The sequence below is a fragment of the Erpetoichthys calabaricus genome, chromosome 3, assembly GCF_900747795.2.
Source record: "Erpetoichthys calabaricus chromosome 3, fErpCal1.3, whole genome shotgun sequence".
Lineage (NCBI taxonomy): Eukaryota > Metazoa > Chordata > Cladistia > Polypteriformes > Polypteridae > Erpetoichthys > Erpetoichthys calabaricus.
In genome coordinates, this window is record NC_041396.2 from 10,537,136 (window position 1) to 10,556,850 (window position 19,715).

The 19,715-nt window shown below is 42.5% G+C and overlaps 1 protein-coding gene across 1 annotated transcript in view; it reads left to right on the forward strand.

Moving 5' to 3' along the window:
- Positions 1 to 19,715, forward strand: part of LOC114647653 (putative helicase MOV-10) — a 160,150-nt gene that overhangs the window by 62,560 nt on the left and 77,875 nt on the right. The window contains exons 7-11 of the mRNA XM_051924409.1: positions 2,886 to 3,026; positions 8,163 to 8,325; positions 14,147 to 14,301; positions 14,623 to 14,793; positions 18,085 to 18,232. Coding sequence (XP_051780369.1) covers positions 2,886 to 3,026; positions 8,163 to 8,325; positions 14,147 to 14,301; positions 14,623 to 14,793; positions 18,085 to 18,232 — 778 coding nt within the window. The remainder of the gene's footprint in view (positions 1 to 2,885; positions 3,027 to 8,162; positions 8,326 to 14,146; positions 14,302 to 14,622; positions 14,794 to 18,084; positions 18,233 to 19,715) is intronic.

Genomic DNA, 19,715 nt, shown 5'->3' on the forward strand with positions numbered 1-19,715 from the left:
AAAATGACTTCATCAAGAACACGGGGACACAGTTGGAAACTTAAGGGGAAATTTCACGCAAACATTCGCAAGTTTTTCTTTACTCAAAGAACGACAGACACTTGGAATAAGCGACCAGGTAGTGTGGTAGACAGTAAGACATTGGGGGCTTTCCAAACTCGACTTGATGGTTTTTTTGGAAGAAATAAGTGGATAGGACTGGCGAGCTTTGTTGGGCTGAATGGCCTGTTCTCGTCTGGAGTGTTCTACTGTTCATACCTTATTCCTCAATCCCAGCCGGGATGAAGATTACAAGACATTCTGGCCAGGTTGTGTCTCCATTCTTGCAGTCCTTCCATTATGTCAGTCTCTATCATGGCCAGGATACCCATCTGTCCTCCATGGCCCTTGCAGAGTATAATTCGAATTTATTTGAAAAAGGATCTTCTTCGAAGATGAAGGCTGACGTTTAATTGGTTTTCGCATTGTGTTACTCCAGACGTGCTTTTCAAAGCTGTGAAATCTTGCAGATCAGCCTTTTCATAAGTTGGTTATCTTGCTTAGTAACTTTTAAACACCCACCCCGGCTGACCACATAGTCTGAGACAGTTTTATCTGTCCCGCCTCTCCGCCTTTTGATTAACAGATGTGGTCATCTGAGTGAAGGAGGGTCAAAGAAACGGGAAGATTTTGGGGTGCCAACATGGCCCTCCCCGTTTACTGATCAGGTCCAAACGAGAACCACACTCAAAGGCGTGAGGAAATACAACAAAAGTAAATGCCACGTAGTCGAGTGGCATCTATGCCTTGGGTCTTCTGCCTTGGAGCTCCTTCCCTCAGGTCGTTTCCACGATCAATGGCGCCTCCTTCCAAGCAGACGTCATATTTGATGCTCCAGGACCAGAAGGGGCGGGGTCAGTTGCCATCAACTGGGAGGTTTGACAAGGCTGTGGAGGAAGAAAACGGCAACACCGTTAGCGGCAGCACCCCCTCTCGGCCCGGGATGGTATCACACATCTGGGAAGAGCTTGGATTGTGATCCTCAGACATGCATATGAGACACAGAGCCATTTTTTTCTAAACACTTCTCTGATCCTGGTCCTAAAACGCTCCTAAACCTGTGAGCACTAACTTTTGTTTAACGCAAAGACAATTCTCATTAATGCAAATGAAACATAATGGTCGGAATTTTGTTTGTTTATTATTATAATGATTTAAAATCTTTACTATATAAAGCCTCTTCAGTGTCACCAATGCACATTTAGCTACCTTATTCTACATTTATTACTAGCCACAGCACCTGTTAAAGGCATCTAATAAAATAATTTAAAAATGTTTGCTATCCAGTGGTGGGTTGGCACCCTGCCCAGGATTGGTTCCTGCCTTGTGCCCTGTGTTGGCTGGGATTGGCTCCAGCAGACCCCCGTGACCCTGTGTTCGGATTCAGCGGGTTGGAAAATGGATGGATGGATGTTTGCTATCTCTTGCCCGATGTGCACCTTCAGTGCCTTTCCTCGGTATTCATGTGTGGCTGAACGTCTCCTCTTAGTACATCATGGTGAAAGGATCCTGTGGCTAAAAGAGCTCCAAGAGAGACACCAGGAGGAAGCTTTAAATTTCCTGGAGGGGATTTTTCATGATGACATCCAGTTTTGCTATCATCCTCATTTCCACCACAGCTTCCAGTAAGTCCAGGGTTCACCCTGTGATGGAGCAGGCTTTCTGTGTCTTTTTGAGCTCACTTTGCTTCCCCAGGAGAATGCGGGGTTGAACACCACACTGGCTACTATGGACTGGTGGAACATTTTCAGCAGCTTGCTGCAACATCAAATGTCCTGAGTCTCTTTAGGGGGTCCAGTCTGCTCCGACTCTTCTTGTCTAGCACTACTGTGTTGTCACATCAGTCCAGTTTGTTGTTCATGTGAACCCCAAGGTCCTCACATCCTCCCTGTGAATGATGACTGATCTTGGAGGCTTCTTGGCACGCTGGAAGTCCACCACCAGCTCTTTTGTCTTGATGATCTTGACTTTCAAGTTGTTCTCCCTGCACCACAAGATGAAGTCCTCCACAAACTTCTTGTACTCTGACTCATCTCCATTATTAATGCAGCCTATGATGGAGGAGTCAAATGAAAGTTTCTGCAGATGGCAAGCGCTGGTATTGTGCTGGATATCTGTTGTGTCTTGGTGGACAGGAAGGAAGACATTACAGCTCCCTGAGGTACAGTCCCTCAGTCTCACAAATTACTGTCTCTTGGTCAGATAGTCCATGATGTAGGAGATTTTGGGCGCATCTCTGGCTTTTTCCCCAGCAGATGAGGCAGAAATGATGTTAAAGCTAATATTAAGGAACTTGATGCTGACTGTGGTGCCGACTTTTGTCCAAGTGAGAGTAAACCCTGTGGACCTTGTAAATCAGTGCATCCTCTACACCTACCTATCTGTGCCTGATAAGCAAGGGTCATAGTGCTTTCAGAACCAGCCTCTCAAAGGTCTACATGATGTACAAAGTCTTGAGGTGCTGGAGGACTCCACCGATTTTTTTTTTTTTTTTTTTTTTTTCATCACTCTGGGGCCGATTCCATCTGTTTTTTCCAGATCAGCAGACACACACAGTCCAGGAAGTGGAAGGGGACTGGAGACCACAGATGTGATTCTCATTGTAGGGGAAGGCCGTGCAGGGTAGAGAATGGCAGTTGGGATTCCAGAATCTCCTCAACTTGCAGACAGAGAGGCTAGCTGTGATGGTGAAGGGCTGGACCCATTGAAGAATGATTTTATTCTCTCAGGACAGTAACTACACCACCTTTTAGGGTCTTCAGAGGTCAATTCACAGCACTGTCCTGCCAAAGTGTGATTGCAATTGAAAGAAATGTCTGATGTCATTTGTGTTTCTCCCTTTCCAGAAATGCACCTGATGGCTTGAAACTGGTTGTCTCTTTAGCAGACTACAAATACTCTGGTACATTAAAGAAGTTAGTGACTTGTGGTCTGGAAAATCCCAATCCTGTGAAAACAGATCTTCGGGATGAAATGGCAAAAGTGAGGTGAGCACTTACTTCTATGTCTTAGTTCAGAAAAATGGCTACTTATACAGTGGATCTGGAAAGTATTCCCAGTGCATCACTTTTTCCACATTTTGTTATGTTACAGCCTTATTCCAAAATGGATTGAATTCTTTTTTTCCTCAGAATTCTACACACAACACCCCATAATGACAACGTGAAAAAAGTTTACTTGAGGTTTTTGCAAATTTATTAAAAGTAAAAAAATTGAGATTTTGGGGGATGGGGGATGGCAGGTGTTAAAATGTTCTACTCCCCCATTGGCCTGAGGTATGCTTGTTTGGAATTGGCTTGTCTCAGAGGCCTTTAAGTACTACGACGCCCTGTTGGTTGTAGGGGTTGGACAGAACATCTATAAATTTACTTGTTTAACCTCACACACTCTCTCTTGCTAACCTGTGATGATGAAGACCATCACACCATGAACTGAAAGGACAACACAATGGAGAGCACAGCTTGGCTTCAGCCATATTGAACAGACATGTGGCTGAAAGCTGAGCACAAATGATACCTTAACTAGAGACATTTTAAATAACTACAAGTCTGTGTGCCGCCTGAAACTACACATCACCATTTATCAGGTTGTATGGTTGCCAATATTCAAATGTACTTTTCATATTGTTATTATTTATGAATACAGTAATCCCTCCTCCATCGCGGGGGTTGTGTTCCAGAGCCACCTGCGAAATAAGAAAATCCGCGAAGTAGAAACCATATGTTTATATGGTTATTTTTATATTGTCATGCTTGGGTCACAGATTTGCGCAGAAACACAGGAAGTTGTAGAGAGACAGGAACGTTATTCAAACACTGCAAACAAACATTTGTCTCTTTTTCAAAAGTTTAAACTGTGCTCCATGACAAGACAGAGATGACAGTTCTGTCTCCCAATTAAAAGAATGCAAACATATCTTCCTTTTCAAAGGAGTGCGTGTCAGGAGCAGATCATGTCATAGAGATAGAGAAAGACAAAAGCAAACAAATCAATAGGGCTGTTTGCCTTTTAAGTATGCGAAGCACCGCGGCACAAAGCTGTTGAAGGCGGCAGCTCACACCCCCTCCGTCAGGAGCAGACAAAGAGAGAGAGACAGAGTTTGTTTTTTAAGCAAAAATCAATACGTGCCCTTCGAGCTTTTAAGTATGCGAAGCACCGTGCAGCATGTCCTTCAGGAAGCAGCTGCACACAGAAGGTAGCAACGTCCCTATCGTCTAGGTGTGCGAACAGCCCCCCTGCTCACACCCCCCTACGTCAGCGCAAGAGAGAGAGAGAGAAAGTAAGTTAGGTAGCTTCTCAGCCATCTGCCAATAGCGTCCCTTGTATGAAATCAACTTGGCAAACCAACTGAGGAAGCATGTACCAGAAATTAAAAGACCCATTGTCCGCATAAACCCGCGAAGCAGCGAAAAATCCGCGATATATATTTAAATATGCTTACATATAAAATCCGCGATGGAGTGAAGCCGCGAAAGGCGAAGCGCGATATAGCGAGGGATCACTGTATTATCAATAATACATTGTTTAAATTGTAACTTAACTTCTGCTTGTCTTTTTACTACACCTAATTGCCTGAGGTTATAGATATAGAAGGGAAGGTGAGGATAAGTTATATACAATAATACCTTATAAACAGGTGGTAAATCTGTGAGATTAGGCATTCTAAGACTACATATTAATAATACAATAGGGGAAAGTAGAACAATGTATTGCTGTACCAAGATAAAACACGCATCTACGATAATCTTTTCATGTTTGCATCATTCAATGCACAAAATGTAGATATACACAATAATGGACCATACTCTATGAGAATCTGTAGTCCCGCAACAATTAAGCTACGACAAGGTTAATTTCAAACAAACCACAATTCGGTCAGGTGTATATTTATGATCACAGAGAACAATTACAGTTAAACGATCGGACATAATAGAAATTCTACAGCCAATAATGGATACAAATCCGTATGTCCAAATCTGCTGTCACAAACTTGACCACAAGTCATAGTAAGGTTTGGGGCAGCTGCCCATATAATTGGTTTCCTGGTTGCAAAATTGCAAACAAAAGATAGTAGTACTGGTGTGTACAAATCAGAGTCCAAAACAGAACTGAGGGAGTAGGGGAAAGGTGGAGGCTTTTAAAGGGGAAGACAGGAAGTGAGGTGAAGGAGGTCGGGCTCATAAAGGTCTTCAGCCATAGGCTCGAGCCTGGACGTGACATTAAGGGGGCCGGAGCCGGCAAGACCTTCCTCTAAAGGTCCAGACCCGGAAGTGACGTCAATAGGGCCAGATGGAATCTCCCGTGAGTGGTCTGCAGGAAAGCGGGAAAAAGAGTCCGTGCACTCTGCCACATCCCAGTCTGATTCGGAATTGCCCTCACTCAAGCCCTTTAGCTGCCTCCCATGTGCACGTGTGTGACACTGCAAAACACGGACAAAGACATTTTCTTGGATTTCTGTATGAATCCGAAAGATCACAGTCACGTTTATAATAAACCAATATGTGGCAAATTGTCAACGATAATAATTTTGAAAGACAGAGATATCAAAGATAGAGCAGATATTCGTGTATATCAAAGCACACTTCGTCATTTCTGTCAAATAAAATACCACCTTTAGTCTTTCCTTTGCTTTTCCCAGATAGCGAAACAGGATAGTTTAAGACAAATTAAGACGCTTCTTTGTGTACTTAATTATGACGGGTGAAGTTGATGCTTTACAATTATGGGAAGCATTTAAAGGACCATAATCCTTAAATCGAATGAACAAACGACTCTTGCGATCATCAAAGAATTGTTAGAAGCAGACGATTTAACGATGCAGCAATTTGGACTTCCACAAGAAATTAACGAATCCGAGGTAACGAAAGAGATAACAGCAGACGAAAATTTAACTGTGGAAGACCATAAAAAATTATATCAGGAAATGTACTCCCAATTAAACTAGGATCAAAGATCAGTTTTAATTTTAAAATTCAAAAAAGTCTTCTCGGAGAAATTAAGCAGCGGTTATTCTTCATAGATGGACTGGAAAAACATTTTTGTATAAATGTTTAGTCCATTACTGCAAAAACATTGCATCGATAGCATGGGCAGGAAGTTCTCCTTCCATACGGTGAGAAAACAGCTCACAAAACGTTTAACCTAACTTTAAACCCTAACCCTAACCCTAACCATTGAAATGGAAAAAGAAAATGAAACAAGAAATGCAACAGAACGAAATATTTGTTTGGGACGAAGCGTCAATAATCCCACAAACCGTAATTAGATAGATACTTTATTAATCCCAAGGGGAAATTCACAAATTTATTTATTTAAATTTATTTAAGTTAAATTTATTAAATGTAATTGACAAAATGTTTCGGGACATTTTTGGATCTGAACAACCGTTTGCGGGTAAAACCTTTATACTGGGAGGTGACTTTAGACAAGTTCTACCAGTAGTCAAGAAAGGAGGCCGAAGGCAGATTTACGATGCTTGTCTAAAAGAGTGGGCCTTTATGGTCCTTGTTCCAACAATTCAAATTAAAACAAATTATGCGAACAAATCAAAATTCGGATGATTTTGCAAACTGGCCACTAGACATTGGCAACTTTAAAATTCCAAATCTCCCCATTACTATGTAAAAATCTAATTGAAGAATTTTATCCTGAAGGATTAGCAACAGAAAAAACGAGTACACAGGCAATCCTAGTCTGAAGTCAAATGAATTAACGCAAAAATCGTTGATCGGTTTCACGACAAATTGGTTAAACGTGTATCAATAGACTCTGCTGAAACAGTTGGTGGTGATGGTGCGGAAAATGGAAACATTAACTTAAAATATCATGAAGAATATCTATAACCGTTAACACCGTCCGGTCCCCCACTGGCTGAATTACTGTTGAAAGAAGGATGTATGCAATTGGACAAGATTAGTTGTATTCAAAAGTGGTCAAACAATTCTGACATGTAAAATTTTAACATTCGTAAAGAAAGGTAATGTAGGACATATTCCGCGAAAAAACATTAGACACAAACGAAGATCTTGATATGCCATTCGTATTAAACCGTGTACAGTTTCCTATTAGAATAGCTTTTGCAATGACAATTAACAAATCACAGGGACAAACATTCAAAAAAGTCGGTTTAATTGTAAGAGAGAGAGAAATTATATTCACTCACGGGCAGTTATACGTTGCATTGTCACAATGTAAGACCAAATGAGGAATCAAAATTCAATGCGTTAACGTAAAGTTATTTCCAAATATTTAAGTTTTAACGTAAACGTGAACATAATGCATATGTAACAATTCGCATGAAAAAAACAATCTCTTTAAATTATTTCCAGGTAACCAAACCCGGGGGTCGTCAAGTGAAGCGAGCAGGGTGGCGGAGCCCCGTATTCTGTATTAAAAAATCTTTTTTTTTTATTGGTCTTCTGTAATATTTTAATTTTCTAAGACGCTGATTTTTGAGTTTTCATTACCTGTAAGCCATAATCGGCAAAATGAAAAGAAATAAACACTTGAAATATATCACTCTGTGTGTAACGAATCTATAGAATGTATGAGTTTGACTTTTTTGAACTGAATTACTGAAATAAGTTAACTTTTCGATGATATTCTAATTTATTGAGATGCACCTGTATATCCATGTCTGTTTCCATGGCACCCTCCTGGAAATCGCAGCAGCAGACCCATAGGTCACAAAGGTCCTCCCTATTGATGTATATCCGAACCGCCCATCTTACACTGTACTGTAGAAGTGCTCAGACAGAGACAGGGTGCACATAGAAAGACAAAAGACAAACCAGTAAACCAATGTATGTGGCAGTGCTACAATCCTATGGGGAAAAATAGAGTGAGGTTCAAATGAGGACATACACACTGGCGCTGTGCCGTTGCCCCATGAGGGTTAGTAATGAACCTTCCACAGGTACCTCCTACAGAAACCTTGTTACCACGTTAATGATGATGTTTTATCCACTAGATGGCAGCAGAGAGCGGTCCCGAGTACCATTCGGGCTTTACACTGTAAAGCGGATTATTATCTCACCCCACGTCTGACTCGGGAAAACCGTAATTACAAAATTCAGAGCCCACATAATGACCCTTAACATGAGACTTTCTGTGCCTTTGTGCAGGGAGCTGCTCAATGCCACCTTAACCATGGAAAATTATGGAGAGCGCTTCCAGCTCCTCCTGCACCTAGAAGAGATCCAGATGGAGGTGGACATCCGGAAGTACGACATGAAGAATGCCCCAATGGTGCGCGATGGCAGGAAAAAGAATTTACTCGTTCTTAATGTGAGTACATTTTGTTAAATTATCTGTTCACTGCATGTCTTTAGTCAATCCCAGCATGCATGGGTTCATGACTCCGACAGCGTGGCGTGGTTGGACAAGACTTTAAACTGCTGAGGTTTTGGTTCAGGTCTTGCTGCTGATGCTGTGTGACCCTGAGCAATCACTTCACCTGCCTGGGCTCGAATTGAAAAGAACAAAAGAAATAAAACCAATTGTATCTTAAATGTTTTAAGTTGCCTTGGATGAAGGTGTCAGCCAGAAATGAAGTAATCTACTCTCTATATATAAAATCCTAAGCCTAAAAGTGCAACAATTTTATGTCACGTTTTCTTGTCACACTTATTTAAAAACCTACATATATATGTTTGGTATCATTCTTTTCAGAATTTATCGAAATTTAATGTGATGTTGTTAGATTTTCAGATTCTTATTCTGTGTTTAAAGTATAAACTAAAAAATATCAAGAGCTCACATCCCGCGAGATGAGACTTTGTGCCAAGAGATTTAACCAGTGCTGGAAATAAAAGACAAAGTGTAGGACAGCTGCTGTACAGGCTTTTAGATGTTCGAATGTTGACACGGCAGCAGCAGCAAGCCAGCAGCTGATCGAGCAAAGAGGAGGTAATAAAAAACCATTTGTTTCCCATTGTGTCACCGTTTAAGAGGAGGGGGTTTCGGAGGAGCAGCCCTGTATCCTTAGGCTGCGTTCAGCACCCCTCTTCACAACACGAGTGGCAGAGCCACGAAGCGGCCGGCGCGTAGCCCTAGGGGGTTGGTGAGCGAAGCGATGAGGGGGCGAACCTCCTTGAGAGGTGGGTGGACAAACAAAAACCCACCAATTTTGACAAACTCCAAGCACTGATTATGGCCTGTCATCAGTCAGGATTTGGCCCAGAACTTGATTGCAAGGGCGAATTGCAGAGGTCTTGAAAAAGAAAGGAGGATCAACACTGCAAATATGGACTTTGCGCATAAACTTCACGTCATTGTCAGTAAAAGCCTTTGAAACTTCTGAACTGCTTGTAATTCTACGTCAGTACACCACAGAAACATCTGACAAAAAGATCTGAAAACACTGAAGCAGCAAACTTGGTGAAAACCAACACTTGGGTCATTCTCCAAACGTTTGGCCACAAATGTAAATGAAGATGAGTGGAAATGTTGTCTAATGTGACAGGCTAAAGGAGCCACGTGTTTTGATCCTCGCCAGCAGAAGAGATGCCTGTCCTTCTGGTGACTCGTGTTTTACCTGTTAATTCAGAATGGGGAGAAAAAGTCACAAGTGTGGCTGAATACACCACAGCTATTAACCCTTTGCATAGCAGCGGCTCCGCAGGTAACATGGGGTCCGTGGACCTCACAAATGGAGGAGTTGCTCTTCTTTTTGTTGTCTTGTATTTTACATACCCTATCAGAATAGACAAATGAAATAAGGGTAGAGATTGCTGCTGACCCTTCGTACATCTCCGGCTTTGTCAGGCAGCACGCTATTGGCTATCAGAATAAGGGGGCGGGCACGACTGCACCTAAAGATCTGTGCTCAGTCGATAAATACACAATACATCCATCCATCCATTGTCCAACCCGCTATATCCTAACACAGGGTCACGGGGTTCTGCTGGAGCCAATCCCAGCCAACACAGGGTGCAAGGCAGGAACCAATCCCAGGTAGGGTGCCAACCCACCACAGAATACACAATACAATACAATACAATTTTATTTTGTACCCTTTCTGGGTAGGTTGGGCGTGCAGTGGGTGTCAAAAAGAAGGGGGGGTCAATACAACACAATAGACAGAAGAGAACACGAGTCATCCTCAATACAATAGAAATATTACAAGTATAGAGCAGAATTTAACAGGAGATGATATCCCATAATAGGATTTGTTCAGAGTCCTGGAGACCTCAGCCATCAAGTTGCCTCTCCCTATTGGCCATTTCACAGCTGAAACAGCCAATCTGATGAAAGGACCCATCTACCCCACGATTCCTGTGATCCTCCATCAGAGATGACTTTACCTTAGGCAGGCAGAACAACTTGGCAGGTGGGCCGTGGGTACATTTGAGTACCAAGATGAGAAACAGAACAGGTGAGGGTTAGTAACAAATTCTAACTATCATGTTACTTCTGTTTTAGTGCTAATGACTAACAACAGAGATACAGAGTGTTTACAGTTAATCAGCAGCTCTAGTCAGGGTGTGCTAAACTGAAGTGGTGAGTCTTCAGCCGGGATTTGAAAGCTGAGATGAGTGTGGTCAATCGCTACAATTGTTAGTAATAAATTCTAACTATCATGTTACTTCTGTTTTAGTGCTAATGACTAACCACAGAGATGCAGTGTGTACAGTTAATCAACAGCTCTAGTCAGGGTGTGCTAAACTGAAATAGTGAGTCTTCAGCCGGGATTTGAAAGCTGAGATGAGTGCAGTCAATCTTTCCAATTACATACAGTCAGAGAACCAGACATGGCTGCAAATGGACTTTTTTTTTGTTAGCAAAAACCTGCTCTGTTTTATGCACAGGTATGTTGACCCACACCATATGAAAACTGGATTTAGTACCCCAGCTGTTGGTTAATGGCTGCCAGTACTGCAGGCATGACAGAGTGAAGCTTGGCTGGGATACTCCTGCCTGTCGGCCACTTACAGTACAATACAATACAATTTATTTTTGTGTAGCCCAAAATCACACAGAAGTGCCACAATGGGCTTTAACAGGCTCTGCCTACTGACAGCCCCCCAGCCTTGATTCTCTAAGAAGACGAGGAAACCCCCCACCCCTTAGGAAAGGCGGTTCAAAGAGAGACCCCATTCCAGGTTGGTTGGGTGTCAAAAAAAAAAAAAAAAAAAAGGGGAAAAGCATCCAGAGGCAGTCAGAACAGTTTTAGGCCTCTGACAGAACCGAGCAGTTCAGACACTATGAGGCCCGGATCCTCCTTGTTATTCATGTGAGAATCTTGACAACGTCTATTTTTTACCTGTTGTATAACTGCACAATTAAATCATTTACTCACTGGATTCAGTAGACATTTTTAATGCAATGTGTTGCTTTACCTTGTGTAAGACGCTAGGGGTCACTGTTGCCCCTTTCAACCCAACAGACAGACACACTGAACACGGTAAAATCACCAAGAAGTTATTTAATTATTCTTCTTTCTGTTATAGTGCCCTGAAGCAGCTCCGCCACCATACACAGGCAATACCAATAATAATAAATGCAATTAACCACCACAAATCTCTCCTACCACACCTCCCAGCAAGCTCTGTCCTCTACCTCCCAACTCCGGCTCTTCCGGCTTTGGAACTCGATAGTACACCGTAACTCGATAGTACTTCCGGCTATGGAAAAGATACGAGTCTCCAAGTCCCCCTGCAGCGTCTCCTGGCGGGCACCCACGTTATCCAGCAGGGCTGAGAAGCCAAACTCCAAATCCCATGGTGCCCTGTGGGAATCCAGGGCACCGCTATGCTGCAGGGAAATCGCCATCTGGCGTCTTGGAGGAGGCAGTGTCCCACAGCAACCTGCCTTCCCCATCCTTCTCCTCTTTGGGCGTCCCGGGCCGTCCGCCACAGTTGAAAAATGATTCATTCAATTGAAGTTTTTCCATGCAAAAAAGTTACATTGACTTATGAAAAAAAATAACTGTAGGAGGAACTAAAAGGAATTGAAATCAATATGATGGACGTGTGATATAGGCGTCAGTACAGCAGCAAAGCATGGGGAGTGGCTCTTGGAAAGTGGGTGGAGTCAAATAGATGCCGCTGATAAGGGGCGTCATCTTATGGGCCTCAGAGTGTCTGAGGTCACTGAATCAGTGTGAGGCTTCAGACTGTCTTGCCTGCAGCAGGACTCTCTTGTACAAAGGTGTGAATACAAGTGTATTGTACGTATAGTTCGTGGATACAGCCCGACTCGAATTGTATGGATCTGGCTTAATATTTACAGATTTTATGGACTCTACTTTGACTGGGAACAGCTGAGTCTGTGGATCACGGGACGAGAACCTACGAACATTTCTTTGTACCTGGCAATCTAGGTCCTTGGGATTATCTGTCTCTGTGATTATATTAAATTCGCTACGCTGATCTGCTCCCGTTTCATCTTACAGTACTCTACGACTGGAAACTGATCTGATTTTCATATTAACCTGGCTTTTGGCTCTGGGGCGATCACGCCTGAAATTACCAAGCGTTACTCCTTGTGGCTGTGTATTGGAACATCCAAATCCTGCTACCTCCTCCTGCTATGCTTTCTGCTGCTTTGCTATCGCCGCTCACCTATGCTACCACACCCGCCTGTCCTACCGGTTCCGCTGTGCTGTGCTGCTTCTACACTGCTATTCAGATAAGTATTGCCCAGTATCATGCTAAAATACTCTCATGACAAATTTAAGTGCCTTGAGCATGGGAAAGGCACTATATAAATAAAATGTATTATTATTATTATTACAATACAATAAACCGAACAGAACACAAGTCATCCTCAATACAGTACATTAATACAATAGAAATATTACAAGTACAGAACAGAATTCAACAGTAGATGATGTCACATCATAGGATTTGGATTTGTTCAGAGTCCTGGAGACCTCGGCCATCATGCTGCCTCCTCCTATTGGCCATTCCACAGCCGTGTCAGTGCTGGGACAGCCAATCCGATGACAGGAGCCCTCTACCTGACAATTCCTGCGATCCTCCACCAGAGATGACTTGACCTTAGGCCAGTGTGAGCTGCGATTTCCCGGTCGTGTAATTTGACGCGGTGCCGTGAGCACGACTGGCTAATGTGACATCCCCCGTGACAAAAAGGTCGCATAAGTGCTCAGTTGATAAATACACAATACAATGCAATTTATTTTTGTAGAGTAGCCCAAAATCACACAAGAAGTGCCGCAATGGGCTTTAACAGGCCCGTCCCTCTGACAGCCCCCCAGCCTTGACTCTCTAAGAAGACAGTGGCAGAGTGGTGGCTCTGAGGCTAGAGATCTGCACTGGCAAATCGGAAGGTTGCCGGTTCGAATCCCGTAAATGCCAGTAGGGACTCTGCTCTGTTGGGCCCTTAACCTGCAATTGCTGAGCGCTTTGAGTAGTAAGCGCTATATAAATGCAAAGAATAATTATTATTACATGAAAAACTCCCAAAAAAAACAATGCAAGAAACCTTGGGAAAAGCAGTTCAAAGAGAGACCCCTTTCCATGTAGGTTGGGCGTGCAGTGGGTGTCAAAACAAAGGGGTAAATACAAAACAATACACAGAACAGAACACAAGTCATCCTCAATACAGTACATTAATACAATAGAAAATTTACAAGTGCAGAGCAGAATTCAACAGTAGATGATGTCACATCATAGGATTTGGATTTGTTCAGAGTCCTGGAGACCTCGGCCATCATGCTGCCTCCTCCTATTGGCCATTCCACAGCCGAGTCAGTGCTGGGCCAGCCAATCCGATGACAGGACCCATCTACCCGACGATTCCTGCGATCCTCCACCAGAGATGACTTGACCTTAGGCAGGCATGAGCTGCGATTTCCCGGTCGTGTAATTTGACACGGTGCCGTGAGCACGACTGGCTAATGTGACATCCCCCATGACAGAAAGGTCACGTAATGTGACATCGGTTTAAATACAAAGCACAGTCTAGATTTGTCTGCTTTTTTTTTTTTGTCATGTTTACGTGAACGTTTGTGTGAAGTTGGATCGTCTGTGGACTTCAGAGCCATGAAGATCGATCCTTTAGTAAGAACCCCCTTTTCACTGCGAGCGAATCCGAGATGTGCTGCTCTCTGAATGCATAGAATAACTTTGGCTTTTTCTTCCAGGTCCCTGGCGTGGCTGAACATAGACCATCCGTCCTCAGAGGAGACCACCTGCTGGCGAGCCTGAGTGAGGAGAGCAAGTTTGAAGTCTTTACTCAGTACAAGGGTTATGTGCACGCAGTGGAACTGGAAAAGGTCAAGCTGGGCTTCTCACAGAAGTAAGAGTCGGTGGGCTTGCCATGCCTAGGGTTAGCCTGACTATGTAATCCTAGAAGATGAGAACATCTCCAACCATTTGGTCTACTGCTTGTGTATTTGGGGACAAGATGTGGTAGGGAATTAATTACAAAGTACGTGGTGGGGACATTTTCTCCACATGTGAGTTGAGCCAGCTGCCCGCTGGGTATCTAAATAGTCCGTGTTAAGACGCTGCTGGAGGAGTTACGGCTTCCAGTAAGCAACGCTAATCTGATTTGTAAAAGAGGTGGCCGGTGGTAATGAGTGATTTGTTCTCAATTCTTACTTTCTGCTCTTCCTAGACTCCTGAATAAATTTGTGGACAACATGAAGTTCGACGTGACCTTCACCTTCAACAGGCTGCCTCTCAGGCTACAGCACAGGGCAGTGACAAGTGCCAGGGAGCTCAATCTCCGCGATGTCCTCATGCCGTCCATCTCCTACTCCCAGGAGTACAAAATTGGAAAGCTCAGGTGAGGCTGTTCATTCTTAAGGTGATGATGTCTGTGGAAGGATTTTCGGACTCGTCTTCTGCTTCTTCCTCTTCCTCTTACGTCTCTGCAGGGTCCAAGTGCTGGATCAACCTTCTCCAAACAGCTCGGCCCTGCACCTCCTCTCCAGTCAGGCCCTTTTCCTTCAGATCTTCTTTTCCTTTATCCACCCACCTCTGCTTTAACTGTCCTTCACTTTCTCCTCCCCTGTTCTTCCATGCCCATCCCTCTTCTGCCCATGTATTCCTTGTCTCTCCTCCTCATCACCTGTCCATACCACTTGAATCTCCTTTCCTCATGGACTTTCTTAGCTCTCTCTCTGATTGTCTCATTTCTTATTTTGTCCTTTTTCTGTAACTCCACACATCTGTCTCCATATTCTCGTTTATTCCACATCCACCTTCTTCTCCTGCTGTGCCCCCTTTACTGCCCACTTCTTAGCTCCATACATCCTGGGCTTGTTTGTCTTCCCAGTATTCCCAGTAAATAACCCCTGATCCTTCACCTGATTCCATTCTTATTTAAATGCTGCTGCCCCCCAGTAGATCCCACATAAAAATGATATCTGGAAATTCTGTTGTCTTACGCCTCCTTGGACAGGCCGTCCTGATGACTGAACGGGACGGGACGTCTGTGTCACCTTACTGTTGTAATTCACATTTATATTTGAATATTTTGAAGTTTTTCTTGGGCTTTCCTAAAGCTTTAAAAGTGACTTGCACATTTTTTTTTCCAGGGGTTACCTTGTTCAGAGAATATGTTTCTGGTTTCTGTTTACATTTGAGACCTTCTTTAAAATTTTTATAATTTTTTTTTTTACATTATTTTCAACATTATTTTGTTTTCAAACAGACGCCACTATTTTGAGAACTTAGCATCGCTTGTTACATTGTTAATATGACGCACAATGCCACCGGGACAGCGTGATCACATCATCATTGGCGTGACTATTTAGGTCAATTTTCCCAGTTGTAGTTTATGCGAGATGGAGGTTTTCTTGCAGACTATAATTTACTATTGTGAATTTTTGGGGTAAAATTTTTGCTCAATTCTTTGACTTTCATTATTGGGTTAACATTTAAGGTTTTGGCTTTCGTCTTTTTTTTAATTTCTGGTTTTGATCATTGCCGTGTTATTTTTGACCTCGACATTTCACCCGGTCCATCCTGAAAAAAACTTTTCTGGGTCATCCACCTGCATGTCTCTGAGTTTCCCCCTTAACAGGGATGGCTGGATGACAGTGAAGGCACTGGAGAAATCAAAAAACATCAACCTCATGTCCAGGTGAGAATAAGCCTTGTGGAACAGATGGATAATCGCATCCTCCACTCCAGTCTTTGTCCAGGTGGTCTGCCACAAGAGGAGTCATATAGTCCAGGACCAGCCTCTCAAAGGTCTTATGATTTGAGATGTAAGGGCCGCTGGTCTGTGGTCATAAGGTGAAGAAGCGCCTGCCTTCATTGGTACAGGAGCAGCACAGGGTGTTCTCCACACTCAGCGGCACCTCATAGACAATCGCTGCATTGCCTTGGGGTTCCCTCAGTTTCTGACACTTTGAAGTATAAGCATGTTTCAGTAAGCTGACCTGCCTGCGTAGTATCCTTTGGTGTCATGTCCTTTGTGAGGGTCTATTGAGCAGGTGGGCACCAAAGGGGGGCTACAATTGACTTCTTCCTCAGGACAAATAAAGATCTATCTATCTATCTATCTATCTATCTATCTATCTATCTATCTATCTATCTATCTATCTATCTATCTATCTATCTATGTAATATAGTGCCTTTCTTCCATATATCTATTATATAGCACCTTTTATTTGTCTATCTATTATATAGTGGCTTTCATCCATCTATCTATTATATAGCACCTTTCATCTGTCTATATATTATATAGCGCCTTTTATCCATCTATTATATAGAACCTTTCATCCATCTATCTATTATATAGCACCTTTTATTTGTCTATCTGTTATACATTGCCTTTCATCCATCTATTATATAGTGCCTTTCATCTATCTATCTATTATATAGCGCCTTTTATTTGTCTATTGTATAGTGCCTTTCATCCATCTATATATTATATAGCGCCTTTCATCTATCTCTTATATAGTGCCTTTCATCCATCTATCTATTATATAGCACCTTTATCTATCAATTATATAGTGCCTTTCATCCATCTATCTATCTATTATATAGCACCTTTCATACATCTATCTTATATAGCGCCTTTTATTTGTCTATTTATTATATAGTGCCTTTTATCTATCTATTATATAGTGCCTTTCATCCATCTATCTATCTATTATATAGCACCTTTCATCTATCTATTATATAGCACCTTTCATCCATCTATCTATTATATAGCACCTTTCATCTATTATATAGCACCTTTCATCTATCTATTATATAGCGCCTTTCATCCATCTATCTATTATATAGCACCTTTCATCTATCTATTATATAGCGCCTTTCATTCATCTATCTATTATATAGTGCCTTTCATCCATCTATCTATCTATTATATAGTGCCTTTCATTCATCTATCTATTATATAGTGCCTTTCATCCATCTATCTATCTATTATATAGTGCCTTTCATATCTATCTTATATAGCGCCTTTCATCCATCTATCTATCTATTGTAAGAGAAGCCCGGACACAGACAGACACACAGACCAACAATGTCCCCAAACACACACGTTCATTGCTGCCTCCTGTACACAGCACCAAACACTGCACAAATTAGCACACTTTCCTCTCCTTTGTCTCTCTTTTCTTTTTCTTCTTCTTCTTCTCTGTCACCCTCACTCCTCCTCTCACAAGCTCTGCCTTCTTCCTCCTGACTCCGGCTCGACTAATGGAGTGAGGCGGCCCCTTTTATAACACCCCGGATGTGCTCCAGGTGTTTCCTGATGATCTTCTGACGGTACTTCCAGTTGAGGCGGAAGTGCTGCATTCCAAGGTTCCATAATCCTCCAGGCGCCCCCTTGATGGTGGCCACAGGCCCCAATAGGGTTGTTTTTCTAAGCTCTGATCTTGTGATCCCAAAGCAGACCAGGGCGGCTGCCTTCTCATGAGCCAGGGAAGATATTGTCCCTCTCTCGGTCCTTCTAGGCGTCCTGGCTGGTGGTCTGTCACACTATCTATTATATATATAGTGCCTTTCATAACTCTGTCTATCCATCCATCCCACCTCCCTCATCTCAGGTCAGAAATGTTCATTCCTGCACAAGACACAACTTCAGCTCATTTCTTTGTTCTTTTCTTTTTTTCAGCCTCTATGACAAGAATCTGGAGAAGAACCCCGAGCAGGTGAAAGCAGTGAACGCCATTGTGTCTGGCTCGTCCAGACCTGCTCCCTATCTGGTGTTTGGACCTCCCGGAACCGGCAAGACCGTCACCATTGTGGAGGCAATCAAGCAGGTTGGTGAAGGGAGTTAGAAAGTTGTGGCTTTCTTTTGTCCTGGTGGTGTAACATGCCAATTAGCTCAACCATCTGGAGCTTATGTGGACAACCACAGATCCTGATGGCAGGTGGTATTTTAATGAAGAACCGGAAGGAAAGCCGTCAGCTGTTTTCATGTTAGTTTTCTAAATATTTTATAACCTACTTTTTTTTTTCCTCCATTTGCGGTGATCTTGTGCTTCTCTCAGTTGTGAGGTTTATTTTTTGATTAGTCAGTTTACCTCCCTGTGAGTTGTATTATAATTTTGTAACGTTTCGGCTGCCATTTTGGTTTATTATGGACGTCGGCTATTTTGTTTAACTGCTGTTAGGATAGTGCCACATCCTAACCTTAACCCTAAACCTAACAAAAATCCTTGCTATTTTTGATCTTGTAGTTTTGCTTCTTTTTGACTTTCATCTCTCCCGTTTCTTGTTCGCTCGATATTCTTTGGTTTTCCCATTAAAACTTTCTTGTCAGTCTGTTGACTATACAATGTGATCCAACAGACAAGCAAGGATTCATTACCAGGAAATCAAATGAGCAGCACTGTCATCAAATCGGCAAACCAAAGCCTATAATTCGTTGTTGATATTCGTTACCCAAAAGTCATTTAGCCAGGAATGCGAACTCAACGCAAACTTAAATTTAGTCTTCTCTCCGCTTACTCGGATAATGAAGAAGTGCTCCGTGTCGCCTTTATACGGACTTAATGTTGACTTCACGTCCCGGTCATTGCTTTAGTAATGTGGTAGCCACTGCTCCTCAAGGCGGTGCCACCCATGACATAATGAGGATTCTAATTTGATCCTGCAAAAGTTCACCTAAACACCGTGGGGGAACAGAAAAATAATGAAATTGTAGGAACTTTGTAACTTTGCATTGCCATAAGATAATCAAACGTCATCTACAGAGTCAAATCCAAGTGTTAAATTAACGGGCAACTGTACTCGAACACCAGGAGATGAGTGTAAGACGAGATTTGTGCCAGCCTTGTTAATGGGAGATCAAATAGAATAAACATAGTGGGTATAGAAATTTAATACTGGGTTACCAAAATTACAACATCAATAGTTCTAAAAATCCATATTACTAACTGAGAATGGTAAACCGGATGGCATGTGTGGACACTTTTTGTGACTGAAGACAGAGAAGAAAATTAAAATTAGTCAAAACCTTTTATTGATACATACCAGACAAGGGTAAAATGACAGAGAAACACAGTCCTAGGACACCGCACTTCATCTGCCTCGAGCGCAGATATCCTTGCTCTTTTATACCTTTCTAGTCTCCTGATCGTTGACCACGTAAGCAATAAAAATAGCGTCCTGACTCATTTTGTATTTTTCCAATTTGTAAAGTCATTACCCTAAAGGTATATTTTCTTGTCACACACATCATCAAAAGAAAACTTCCAGAAAGTATACATGCTTTTTGTCACGTACGCAAAACACAAACAA